This window comes from Corylus avellana, chromosome ca7, assembly GCF_901000735.1.
Source record: "Corylus avellana chromosome ca7, CavTom2PMs-1.0".
Lineage (NCBI taxonomy): Eukaryota > Viridiplantae > Streptophyta > Magnoliopsida > Fagales > Betulaceae > Corylus > Corylus avellana.
Window position 1 is genome coordinate 20,743,286 of NC_081547.1, and position 14,236 is coordinate 20,757,521.

General features: G+C 34.8%; 1 protein-coding gene across 1 annotated transcript; it reads left to right on the top strand.

The window, feature by feature from the left end:
- The first annotated feature begins 1,126 nt into the window (after window positions 1-1,126).
- LOC132186317 (uncharacterized) lies at window positions 1,127-11,478 on the top strand. The gene is made up of 13 exons (XM_059600225.1): window positions 1,127-1,227; window positions 2,042-2,336; window positions 2,659-2,786; window positions 3,054-3,116; window positions 3,752-3,873; window positions 4,596-4,711; window positions 4,801-5,608; window positions 5,853-6,581; window positions 9,083-9,304; window positions 9,379-9,474; window positions 9,557-9,751; window positions 9,939-10,052; window positions 11,040-11,478. Exons 2-13 carry the CDS (start codon window positions 2,230-2,232, stop codon window positions 11,298-11,300), a joined length of 2,961 nt encoding a protein of 986 aa, XP_059456208.1. The 5' UTR covers window positions 1,127-1,227; window positions 2,042-2,229; the 3' UTR covers window positions 11,301-11,478.
- The last annotated feature ends 2,758 nt before the right edge of the window (window positions 11,479-14,236 follow it).

The window sequence follows — 14,236 nt, forward strand, 5'->3', positions numbered from 1 at the left end:
CCTTTATCATCAAGTTTCCCAATAGAAATCAAGTTGAAACGCATTTCAGGAACATGTCTGACATCCTTAAGCATCAATTTGCACCCAATTTTGGTTTCTAGCTCTATATCTCCCATGCCCACAACTTTACACTTGACTTCATTTCCCATTCTAACCCAACCAAAATCGCCACTGGTGTAGGAAGAGAAGAAATCTCTATGTGTAGTAATATGAAAAGATACTGTTATATCAACTACCCACGTAGATTCATCACATGCGAGATTAGCATAAGCTTCATCAAAAGCAAATACCACATCACCATCAGATGCAACTTCTGCAGTGTCTTTTTCTTCTTAACGTTCTTCGTCTTTTCTTTTCAACTGTTATCTTTTAAACTTTCTGCAATCTCTTCTTATATGCCCAGGCTTGCCATAGTGAAAATATTTTATGTCTATTTTTGAATATGACTTTCCTCTTGACTTGTCACGACTGTCATACTTATGAGGTTTTCTGCTTTTACTTCTCATCCGCCTTTTTATAACAAGTGCCTCTGAATGAGAAAAAATACCTTGCTCTTTTCTTCTTGCCTCTTCATTGAACATATTGGTTGAGGTTTTCTGCTTTTACGTATTTATATATTGGTTGAGGTAAACACCATAAACATAAATGTGCTATATATATATTTTTCTTTACACTTGATTTAAAATAACAACATATATATATATATATATATATATATATATATATATGCTTAAAAATTGCCTATGTTTCCTCAAAAAAAAAAAGAAAAAAAAAAGAGCCTATGATTTTCTTTGATAGTAAAAAGACCATTTTGCCCTTTCTGTTTGATATTGAAAGACTATTTTGTCCCTGACGTCAATTTACAATTTGTCCCTTTTGTCTTCTCTTTGTTATTATTCGGACCAGTTTAAGTGTTAAGGAAACAATGAATTTATTTGGATGAATTTGTCTTTTCAACATGGCTGAATAGTGAGTTTTTCTTTGATGGTGCCAAGTTACCCTTTTGTCCCTGTTTACAATGGTCAGCTCAAAAATCATTTGGGTATTTTTGTCATTTTGACGGAATGCATACGACAGTAATCAGGCCATTTGGATTTTTTTTTTCTTCTCCTCCTCTCTTCTCTCAGTCTCGGCTATCTCTCTGCTGTCTCGCCTCTCTCCCTCTCTCCCTCTCTCTCGTCCGACTCTTCTCTCATCTGCGCCGACGCTCAACCTCCGCCGATCCAGGTTTTTTTCTCTCTCTCTAGACCGGTTATTTTTGTCTTTTCTCGTCCTCAAATTCTCGATTTCCTTCCCCTTTTCTCCTTAAATTAGTATTTTTTCCAGCTTTTCCTTAAATCATGATTTTTGTTCAACTTTTTCCTTAAATCCTGATCTTTGTTTCACGCCAAATTTCCCATTTTGACCTTATTTTACACTGTCATTTGTAAAATTATGGGCATTAATGTCCTTTTTCATTAATCTTAAAATAAGGAAAAAACCTTATATAGAGCCAAGTTTGTGCTGCGGTTGTTCCCCTTTTCTCCTTAAATTAGTATGTTTTTTTCTCCTTTTCTTTGTTTTGTTTATGTTTTTGTAATTTGTATAAGTATTTAGTAGAATGTTTTATTTTTTCAGTGTGATTTTATTTTATTTTATTTTATTTTTTTTGACATGTCCGCACAAGAGGGGGAGGGAGATTCGAACTAGTGACTTCCACTTCATTAAGTGTGGTTTTAGTCGATTGAGCTACCTCTGGGGGACTTTTCAGTGTGATTTTATTTTCTTTTATATGCTTTGATGTATATCATATCCATTCACTTTTGGAATGTTATGCTATTGAATTATTAAGAATTTGTATAAGAATTCATGTATTAATTTTATGTTGTAAATACTTTTTGCATATGCTATTGATTTTTTAGTGTTAAATATCACATACACTACATTCATTATTGTCAAATACAGGAACCAAGGCACGTGCCCTCCAACTAGTATGTATATATATATATATATATATATATATTAAAATTATAATATTAACAATTAGTAGAATATAACACAGATCAAGCGCATTGGACGTGGCATGCCAACTAGTTTGAACTGAAAAAGGGAGGAATTCCCCTATTCGTGCAATTTGGGGCAAGTGCGTGAGAGGGCTAAGCCAGTTCCCCAATCCAAAACGACAAGCCGGCCCCCTCACTTCCTTTGTCAGATCTGCCTCTCTTTCTTCATCCTAGAGAGAGAGACGCGATGGGCATGCGAATGGCGATTAGGGTTTTTCTTCCTCTTCTATTACTCTTAGCATCAGCAGAGCACAGCTTTTCGCTTTACGAAGATCAAGTGGGCCTCATGGACTGGTAAATTCCCATCTCATATCGTCTTGTCATCGAATTTCTCACTTCACCTAAATTTACTACTTTGAGATTTTCTTTTTGTTTACTTTTTTAATCTGGAAAACAGACGAGGCCTCAATTCCTTTTCGCTTAATGATTAAAAGTTCTCGAAGTCGTAGTCAAATTTTATTTGTTTTGGAAACTTCGGTTATTAAGCTATAGTTGATGCTTTAGTCTCAATCTATTATAACATATCCGGTGCTTTCTTGATTATAAGCCTTTACTTCATTTTGATTGAAGAATGGGTTCGATTTTTGTAGTTTTTAGTAATAATCGTGAATTACAGGCACCAGCAGTATATGGGGAAAGTGAAGCATGCAGTGTTCCACACTCAAAAGACCGGGAGAAAGCGTGTTGTCGTGTCTACTGAAGAGAATGTTATCGCTTCGCTTGATCTCAGGCATGGAGAGATTTGTGAGTTGAACTTTTTGTATCGGAACTTGTGGTAAATTGGGTGTTTTTTGGCTGTGATCATTACATAGAAACTTTTCATTATGATCTCCTTTACTCAGATTCTTCATATTCAAAGCAACTAAGCAAGAGCGCTTCAACCTTTTGTTTAGTGGTTTTGAGTAGATAATTATGATATAGGGGCACTTTTTTTTTTTTTTTTTTTTTTTTTTTTTTTTATGGACTTTGGTGGAAATTGTGGAATATTAATTTATGGTTGGTTTTGTGCAGTTTGGAGGCATGTTCTTGGGACCAATGATTCAGTCGATGGAATTGATATTGCTCTTGGAAAATGTAATAATGCACATATTTATGATTGATCCTATTTTTAGCTTTATAGATGAATGTCTGTTTCACTCATTTCCCTAAACTACATGATTTGGTAATGTCAAAGTAGAATTGTTACTTGGTCATCAATGAATTTTCCAATATAATGCTATGGGGCTTGATCTTTATGATTTTCAGCAAATTCGTGACCCATTTTTCATCGTTTAACTTGAATTATGTATAATATTATCTCGCAATTTGTTTGTTGTGTTCACATGTATATTTTTTTTTCAAGAAACATGTTGTTTGAATCATAGGAGTGGTAATATTGGGAGCTCATATGCATTATTTTCTTCTCTCAGTTTCATGCATGCTTGTAATTTATTTTCTTGATTTTGTGTTACTTTGAAGGACCAACTGTTGCCATACATTGCTATAGCGTCACTCTTTTTATTTTTTATTTTTTTTAATTTTTATTTAATAAAGAAAGAGAAAACGAATGAAGAATATTGGGGGTGGTTATATTTCTGTACTTTAGAGTGTTGTTACTTTTGTTATTACTTTCTAACCATTTTGCTTCCTTCATTTGGTGTTACTTATTGGATGTTTGATCACAACTTACACTGTCGAATGAATGCTTAATTGCCACTTAACATTTTCAGATGTCATTACTCTTTCGTCAGAGGGAAGTGTTTTAAGAGCATGGAACCTTCCTGATGGAAAGATGGTTTGGGAGTCTTTTCTTCAGGGCTCAAAGCCTTCAAAATCATTATTGTCTGTGCTGGTTAGTGAATACAATCTTTGATACTCTGGAATTTGTCAACTGGGCATATATCTGTAGTGCTATGTATGAATTCTTGTACATTTACTAAATTTATTATCCATTGAATATCTTTCTCTAGTATTCATTTATAAGAGCACTAGCAGCAGTTTTCCTTAGATTTTCTTTAAACATAGGGAATCAAACTACTTTTTGTTTCCCTATTTAAATAAGTTCCACATTAGCTTCCTTTATCCTTTCCCTATATAATTTAAATATTCTTTAAATTAAATGTTGTGGGAAAGAGAGAGGAAAGAGTAACCATTTAAATGGTGTTTCAAATAAATGTTAGATGAAAGAGAGTATTTTTATATTAAAATAATGTTAAAAGGAACCAAAAGTGGGGTAGCACTTTTACTTCCCTTGGCGTTCCTTAACCAAGGGTTTACCAAGGGAGTTTGTTTCAGGTGTTTTTAAGAGTTTCCCTATATTTAGAGAAGGGAATGGGATTTAGGGAAGCTGTCGCTAGTGCTCTAAATCTCTCTTCATAGACCAAAATGTTTGGACTTTTTGTTTTGTTACTTTTGCATCAAACTTTAATTTCAGTCTCTAGTCCTTACCCTGTCCTTAGTTTCATCATCAGCAACACCTTCATCATAATTTTCTTGATTACGAGAGTTCTAGTAGACAATGCCTTTGTACCTATTTTACAATGAACATACATTAATTAAGGTAGTATTGTGCAGATTAATTTGAAAGTCGACAAGGACAATGTGATTCTTGTTTTCAGTAAAGGGTGTCTTCATGCTCTTTCTAGCATTGATGGCGAAGTTCTCTGGGAGAAGGATTTTTCAGCTGAAAGGTTTAAACAATTGAATTTTGATGTATCTAATGTTCTTTCTTTCCTAACATCATCATTTTTTGATCTTAGATTGGCTACCTTTTTTGCAGCATAGAGGTTCAACAGATTATTCAGCCTTCGGGAAGTGATATAATCTATGCTGTAGGTTTTGTTGGTTCATCCCAGTTTAATGCTTATGAAATTGATGCTAAGAATGGAGAATTGCTGAAGCACAAGAGTGCAGCCTTTCCTGATGGCTTTTATGGGGAAGTATTATTAGTTTCAAGTGACATGCTTGTGTCATTGGATGCCACTAGGTCAAGCTTAGTAACAATTAACTTTCAGAATGAAGAAATCAACTTTGGAAAGACATATATTTCAGATCTTGTTGAGGAGTCTTCCAGGAATGCAGTCATATTACCTTCAAAGCTCTCAGGAATATTTGCTATAAAAGTCGATACATTTTCAGTATTTATAAGAGTGACAACTGAACGCAAATTGGAGGTTGTGGACAAAATTAACAATGCAGCAGCTGTTAGTGATGCTCTCTCATTTTCAGAGGGTCAACAAGCTTTTGCAATAGTTGAACACGTAGACGGTAAAATTCTCCTTACAGTGAAGCTCAATCATGATTGGAATGGTGATTTGCTCAAGGAGAGCATAGTCATGGACCATCAGAGGGGGCTAGTGCACATGGTTTTCATAAATACATATATTCGTACAGACAGGTCTCATGGGTTTAGGGCCTTGATTGTCATGGAAGATCATTCACTGTTGTTACTACAACAAGGTGCGATTGTCTGGTCTAGGGAGGAAAGCTTAGCCTCAATTGTAGATGTAACAACATCAGAACTACCTGTGGAAAAGAAAGGTGTATCAGTAGCTAAAGTGGAGCAGAACCTCTTTGAGTGGCTTAATGTATGAATGTAAACACATAAAAGTCCTGTTTCATGATTGAATGCTCTACTATTCTACTTTTCTGGACTGAATGGATGTCTGGTTTTATTTACAAATATATTTTTCCCTTTCTTCCTCTTCACTACTTTATTGCAGTTTTGCACCTAGGATTTCGAAAGAAAATGATATTTTTGCCTGAATGCCTCTACTTGACCTGTTCCCTTACTGACAATTTATTTTTCATATGATTTTTTCGTTATTGAAGGGACACATCTTGAAGCTTAAGGGGACATTAATGCTTGCAAGCCTTGAGGATATAGCAACTATACAAGGAATGAGATTAAAAAGTTTCGAGAAGAGCAAAATGACCCGAGACCACAATGGTTTCCGGAAGCTACTAATAGTTCTTACCAGAGCGGGAAAACTTTATGCCTTGCACACTGGAGATGGACGGGTTGTTTGGTCTCTCTTACTGTCCTCACTACGTAAATCAGGATCATGTGAAAATCCTACTGGACTTGGTGTTTATCAGTGGCAGGTACCTCATCATCATGCCTTGGATGAGAATCCATCTATCCTTGTTGTGGGTCGATGTGGACCAAATTGGGATGCCCCAGGTGTTCTTTCTTTTGTTGATGCTTACATAGGAAAGGAGCTTGACTCATTGGATCTCACTCATTCTGTTACACAAGTCATTCCACTGCCATTTACTGATTCAGTGGAACAGCATCTCCATCTTATTATAGATGCTGACCATCATGCACATTTATACCCAAGAACCTCTGAGGCTATTGGTATCTTCCAAAATGAGTTTTCAAATGTATACTGGTACTCAGTTGATGCTGATAATGGCATTATAAAGGGGCATGACTTGAAGATTAATTGCATTGGTGTAGCGGATGAATACTGCTTCGACTCCAGGGACTTGTGGTCAATTGTATTTCCATCTGAGTCGGAAAAGATAATAGAAACTGTTACAAGAAAATTGAATGAGGTAACTTATTTATTTATTTTTTTTCAATGATGTACTTTTTAATTGCTCTAGGTCTGTTTATCTTTTATGATTGTTATTCCTTCACCATTAATTTGTTAGTACCTACTTATCAAAAGAAAAAAAAAAAAAAAAAAGAAGCTATTTTTTTCTTAGTACCATTGCACAAAAACCTAAAAAAATTAGATAATTTTGTACTTACAAATTAGTTGTTGATTAACTTCAATACAGAATACCTTTAATTGAGTGCATTACTGTCAGATTTTCTTATGAAAATAAAATTTTCCATACCATTTTTCTTTTCTTGTGAATAATTTTGTATCACCTAGATTCTTTGATGCATAGTGCCCTTTTACTGTTGAACTTCTGCTTTATCTTTTTAGAAACGTTATTTTTCATTGTGTCAAATTCCTGGATGCAATTGGAGTCCCATGAACGTATAAAATGCCTATTTACATTTTATGATTTTGGTTTCTTGTGCATATGGGGTCTCAATAGTAGGAAGCCTGACATGACTGGAAGTGATTGATAACCTTACATTTTTTTGGCATCAAATAATTGTAACAATTGTATGTTAAATGTGTGGGGTTTTGTTGTCTAGCTTTTCTATGGGGACGGGGTATTATGGTGGCATTGATCTCTCACATTTTGTTGGCGGATGGCATCTTAATTTTCTATGGGGTTGTCCCAGATCACCTTTGTCTTTTGCGTTATTTGTGGGGTTCTCTTTTGAAGATGATCCTATTTGTCTACTCCTTGTATACTTTATGGCGCCTTTCGTTTTTAATAAGACTGGTTATTACTTATCAAAAAAAATATTTTGAAGTTGTCTCTAGCTTGAAGATTATTTTGGCTAAATCAAAGTTGGTTCCTGTTGGTAATGTCAATAATGTGGAAGGTTTGACTAGGATATTGGGTTGCAGGGTCTCCTCGTTGCCAATGAAGTGCCCAAGTTTTCCATTGGATGCTTATTTTAAAGCTAAATCTATCTGGGATGGCATTATTGAGAAGATTGAGCATTGTTTAGCTAGCTGAAAGGGGTTGTATTTGTCTAAGGAGGGTAGGATTACCTTGATTAAGAGCACTTTGTCTAACTTGTCTACCTACTTCATGTCTCTGTGTTTCCTCTCGATTAGTGTTGCCAATTGAGTTGAGAAGTTACAACTGGATTTTTTGTGGGGAAGTATGGGTGATGAGGTTAAAATTTATTTGGTAAGCTGGTGTAAGTTGTGTTCTTTGATTTCTTAAGGGGGTTGGAGGGTTTGAAATTTGCTCATGTTCAACTGAGCTCTTATGGGTAAGTTGTCATGGCGTTACGTTTATGAGAGAGAGACTCTGTGGATATTGGAAGTGAACTTTAAATATGGGAATCAGTGGGGTGGGTGGTGCTCTAATTGAGTCATTGGGTCTTATGGGGTGGGTCTTTGGAAGTTCATTAGGAGAGTTTGGGAGGAGTTTTCTAGATTTACAAGATTTGAGGTGGGTGTCTGCTCCTTTTGGCATGATATGTGGTGTGGGGAGCAACCCCTTAAGGAAGTGTTTTTGGAGTTATTGAGCATTGCTTGCTCAAGGGATGCTTATGTGCCCTATCATCTTCACTCCCTTAAGGGCTCTTCTTAGTGGAATGTTAATTTTTAAGAGCGACGCATGATTGGGAGTTGGAATTATTTACTTTGTTCTTCGATCAATTGTATTCCATTAGATTGAAATAGGACTGTGTAGACAAGCTTTGTTGGAATCCCTCCAAGAAGGGATTGTTTGATCTAAAGATCGTTCTATAATGTCTTCATCCCCCATGACAACACTCATTTTCCTTGGAGGTGTATTTGGTGGAGTAAGGTCCCTTTGAGAGTAGCTTTATTTGCTTGGTTGGTCGTTTTAGGTAAGATCCTCATTTTTGATAACTTGAGGAAGTGGCATATCATTGTGGTAGATTAGTGTTGCCCGTGTAAGAAAGGTGGGGAAATTGTTGATCGCCTTTTACTACATTGCGAAACAGCTAGTGCCTTATGGAACTCTTTGGCTTGTTTGATTTAGCAAGGGTCAAGGTTGATTGAGATATCTCTTCACTTGTTGGAGAGGGCAATTTGGAAATTCTATGTTCCTCAACCAATTTTATCTTTTTAGAAATTGTTTATCATTGTTTTGATTTCTTGGATGCGATTGTAGTTCCATGAACATAAAAATGCCTAAAAATGCCTATTATCATTTTATAATTTTGGTTTCTTGTGCTGTGCATATGGGGTCTCGATAGTAGGAAGCCAGCCATGACTGGAATTGAGTGGTAACCTTATGTTTTTGGCATCACATAATCGTAACAATTATATGTTAAACGAGTATTGTAAAACAATGTGATTAGTAAGTCCAACTCTGTAACCAATTAGATGGGCAGTGGTCCCAGCTCCCACTTTGAGGTTACTATGATAGGGTTCTCGTGAGACTTTACCAGTGCTTTATAGCTGTATATAGTTGTTATATTATTATTTTTTGTTTACATCCTCTAGGTGGTTCATACCCAAGCAAAGGTCATAGATGGCCAAGATGTGATGTATAAATATATATCAAAAAATCTACTCTTCGTGGCAACTGTTGCACCAAAAGCCAGTGGTGAATTCAGAATGGTCACTCCAGAGGAGTCATGGTTGGTTGTATACCTCATTGATACTGTAACTGGTCGTATATTGCACCGGATGACTCATCATGGTTCACAGGGCCCTGTTCGTGCTGTAAGTTATGCAATCTACTAAGCCATTTTGCAGTCATAAGTGAGGCATTTCTCATGCATCCATGCATTTTGTAGGTTTTCAGCGAGAACTGGGTTGTATACCACTACTTCAATCTTAGAGCACACAGATATGAGATGTCAGTCATTGAGATCTATGATCAGTCTCGGGCGGTATGCCAGTAAACTTGAATCCTTAATTCAATGTTCTGTGTATTTTCGATGCTATGTTATTTAAATCCAATATGATTCACAGGACAACAAGGATGTCTTGAAGCTAGTTTTTGGAAAGCATAATCTTACTTCACCAATCTCCTTGTATTCTCGACCAGAGGTGATAACAAAGTCACAGTCTTACTTCTTCACCCACTCTGTGAAAACAATAACAGTGACATCAACGGCCAAGGGTATTACCTCAAAGCAGCTTCTTATTGGTACAGTTGGTGATCAGGTCAGTTGAAATCTTTGAACATGCTGAGCTATTTCTCCTTTCTTTTTTGTGGCAATTTGATTTGTTTTCTGTTGAGGCGTTTTTATGTTTTAGTTGTTCCAGGGGGGGTGGTGGGGTGGGGATGTATGTGTTTGAGATACAACTAATTTCCTTTTATATACACTGAATGTTGCTAAACCTTTTGCAGGTTTTGGCTCTTGATAAGCGTTATTTAGATCCTCGCCGATCTGTCAACCCTACACAAGCTGAGAAAGAAGAAGGCGTCATACCTCTTACGGATTCTTTGCCAATCATTCCTCAGGTATTTCGGCCATATATCATCGTCGTCATCATCTTATTATTGCTATCATAGATTCAATGCTACTGTTATTTTCTGAAGAAAGTATTGAATTTTTCTTTTTGTGAGCAGTGGTTTGTATTTATTACTCAAAATTTCAACTATAACATTAAAGTTTTCAAATTTTTATTATCTACCCATTTTGATTTAGTCATCAGAGTTTCAATATGCATATGCCGAGTTGACAATCATCTGTGTGCGCTTTTGTCTGGGTTGACTTTTGGTGATTCAATTTTGTTACTGAAATTTCTCTTGTTGCTCTTTAGCTACAATGCTCTCATTACAAGAAGTATTGCACACATTTCTTTTTAAACTTTCCAGGATCTGGGAATGACTACATAGTTCCAGCTTACAAACTTCTGTTTTTTATCCATAACATGTTTTGTACTTGCTCATTTATCAGGTCATGACTTGGATGTTCATGTTTTTCAGATTAAGGCTAATTAATAATGAGTGGATTTGGACAGGTTTTGGTTGGGCACATTATTCCCCAACTTGAACCTGGCAGCACATTTGATAGATCATCCTGACACTGACTGTTGGCTTTTTTTATTTTTTTATTTATTTTTATTTTTATTGTATATAGTATTATTTGTAATAATTGAAAGAAATTACTGATATAATTGGTTTTGGTGAAAGACATAGAGGTCGTAGTTCATTTGTTTAATAATTAGATAGATAACATGACTATTTGTTTGTGTTTTTTTGTTGGTCATGATTAGAATCATATTTTTGTTTTATGGTGTACAATTATGTGTGCCTTTAATTCCATGTTTATTATGGTGATGATAAGCAAATGAGACTCGGGCATCCATAATTTGAACTTGAGCTAGCTCAAAATCTTTAGAGGATATGGTTTTGTGGCGTATGAGGGAGGTTGGTTTTTAGGTACATGCTGCTTCTGATTTAGTTGTTTTACATGATAAGCTGATGTCGGTGTTGTTTGTGCAGTCATATGTGACGCATGCTCTTAAAGTGGAAGGTCTCCGAGGCATTGTTACGGTACCTGCTAAGTTGGAGTCCACAACTCTTGCCTTTGCATATGGAGTGGATCTCTTCTTCACTCGAATGGCACCCTCAAGGACATACGATTCACTCACCGAAGATTTCAGCTATGCTTTGCTTCTCATCACTATTGTTGCCCTAATTGCGGCAATCTTTGTGACATGGGTTTTGTCCGAGAGGAAAGAACTGCAAGAGAAGTGGAGGTGATTTCTCCTCTAGTCTGTTCTTTCTTTTCTGGTCGTTAAGCTACTTGATAGTTTTGACAATTAGGTCGGGAGATAATTCCTTTAATGGAAATTTTCGTTGTAAATCTGGAAAATGAGAATAATAACGTTAGTTTTGTGGCTGGCAAGTACATTATAATTTATGACGCGAATTGGATTTAGTTAGTACTCGCCACTTCCCTCTGGCTCTGCATGAGGGAGGAGGGGCCCGTCGTTTCCAATCAATACACTCTGAAATCATTCTATCCTTTCCTAGACGTTGTCGTTGTGGATTGCTTTGTTGTGGGAGAGGGAGAAAGGAAAGATGAGAAGCTTCAGGGAGAGAGAGAGAGAGAGAGAGGGGGAGTATAACAAAATATAGATAATTTGTTATTTGAATACTTGGGGGGAGATTTTCATTGCTAGCGAAAGAATTGCCTTGTGAAAACATCACACCTCTTTATCCATTTCTCTACTCGTGTGAAATGCCTTGTAATTTTTTTTTCCTTGTCTCTTTATCTTTAAGCTAATTCCCAAAAAGTCTTTCTACCTTTTTTTTTTTTTATTTTTTTTTTAATTTTTTTTTTTATAACTAATTAATTTTTATAGGCATTGTACTTCGCTAACCTACCTACTTCAAAGAGATTATGGGCTTATTTGTTAACCCTTTTTACTTTTTCTCTTTCCAAAAAAAGTCAAAAAACTTTCTAAAAAAAAAAATCTCAAAATTCTGACTGCTTTATATCACGTCAAAATATTAAAAAAAAAAAAAAAATTGTTAGATTAATTTCTTTTACATATGTTGTTGCTTACTATCAAAGTAAATACCAGACCCAAGCCAACCACGACAATCTTAACTTCTTAAGATAAATGATTTTAAGATATTTTCACTAATGGTCCAATACGTTCATACTTTTGGAGCAAGTGTTATGAACACAAAATATTCAATATAATCCTACTATTCATATCTCGTGTACATTTCTTTTCAAGAGAAATGTTAGGTATATATATATACATATTTTTTTATTTGACCATAATATATATATATTTTTAATTAAAAAAAAAAAAAGCATTTCTGGTTATTTTGTTTTTTATTTATTTTTTATTTTTTATTGCAACACCAAACCCCATTCATTTAACATGACCAAATGGGAATTCATGTGGACTTTTTTTAGGTTAGAAAACGCACACGTAAGTCATGACTCTCTCTTCCCTCTTCACTCACCCCTAAACCGACGGCTGGCCACCGAAGACCATGAATGCCAAGCACCGCTGACAACGAGCCACCCACATCTCCCGGGACGAGCTACCCACTGTCAAAATTCCCAAATTTCAAAACCCCAACCCACTATCAAAATTGATCTTTCCTCTCTCCCACTGACAACGAAACGCACATGTTTTATCTCTCTCTCTGTCATATTTCTTATGTCAAAGTTACGTGATGTTGTGGAACAACTCTTGGGGATATTAATGGTGTTTGTCAATGAAGTTTGGTTGATAGAGCACGCAGATGAATTAAGCTATCAAAGCGAATATGTTTTTGTTGAAATAATTAATATCTAAATTAGTATTAAGAGGTGGTTGGAGGTTGATTATTTTAATTTTATTATTTGATCTTGAGGCATGTATAAATAGGAAATAATATGAATTGATTTCTCGAGTGGTTATTTTGCTTCTACGTTGCTTTGATAAGGTAATATTAATTTCTTTTTCTTTAATCATGTTGTAGAAAAAAATTAAAATTGAAAGTGAAATCACACCGACAAAAGCGGTTTTTGAAATATCCTTACAATTCTCAATTTACTTTCACCAAAAATTTATTTGTTGTCTCTGCTGGAATAAGCAGTTTTGAGAAAGGTTCTATTGGTAAGAAACTTTTCATTATGATTATTTAAAAATTTAGAAATCTTATATTTTTAAGCTTTATTTGAGTTTTTATAATCATTTCCAACTTTTGGTTTCTTTAATTTTTTTAATTTAACTCATTTCTCTTTTTTTTTGAATAGAATTTTGGTATCTAGTTCTATTTATTTTTAATGATTATGTTCTAGCTGTACTCCCGGTGCTAAATTTTCTCCTTGACTTACTTTGACAATCCCCCATTTTTTTTGCTTCCTACTTGAAACTTTTTTTTTTTCTTATCATTTATACATCCACTATTTATTATTATTATTATTTTTCATTCCTATCATTTTTAAAAACAAACCCGTGCATTGCACGGGTTTCAAGCTTGTAATAATAATGTGAGTTTTTAGTAATTTTGATTCAATTTCAGTTAGGCCATGTGTGTTGTTATCAAACTAAAGAATTTGAATAATTATTCTATTTTAACCTCTTCTATTCCCAGTAATACCTATTTAGAGCTCGTTTGGTCCGCGGATTAAGTGTTCTATTAGGTAAATGAATAGCTATTACTAGGAATAGAGGAAAGTGGAATAAAATAGTTATTCTTATTCCTTAGTTTGGTAACAACATATGTATTAATTCTAATTGGAGTTGAAAAAAAAAAAAAAACTAGAATTGCAGGGGTGGCCACCCCATTAAAATTCTAGGTTTTCCCTTTTTTTTTTTTCTTTTTTTTTAATAAAAAAAAATTAAGGGTTAAAATAACCTTTTTGAAAAAAATTTGTTTTTTTGGAAAAAGCTGTCAATTCCTTTATGAATAATTATTGCTCTCATTTTTTTTAGAGGAATAGCTAATCCTGTGTCAATTCTTTTAGGAATAACTAGTGCTCACATTTTTTAGAGGAATAGTTATTTCTGTGTGTAAGGGATTAATGATTCACACGGGAATAACTATTCCTAGGAATAAACCTTTACCAAACAAAGTAATGACTATTCCATAGGAATAGTTATTTCATTCCAAGAATCTATTCCTTAAACCAAATAGGCTCTAAAAGTTTACCGGTATAGAATTACTATAAAATCATGTGGAGTATA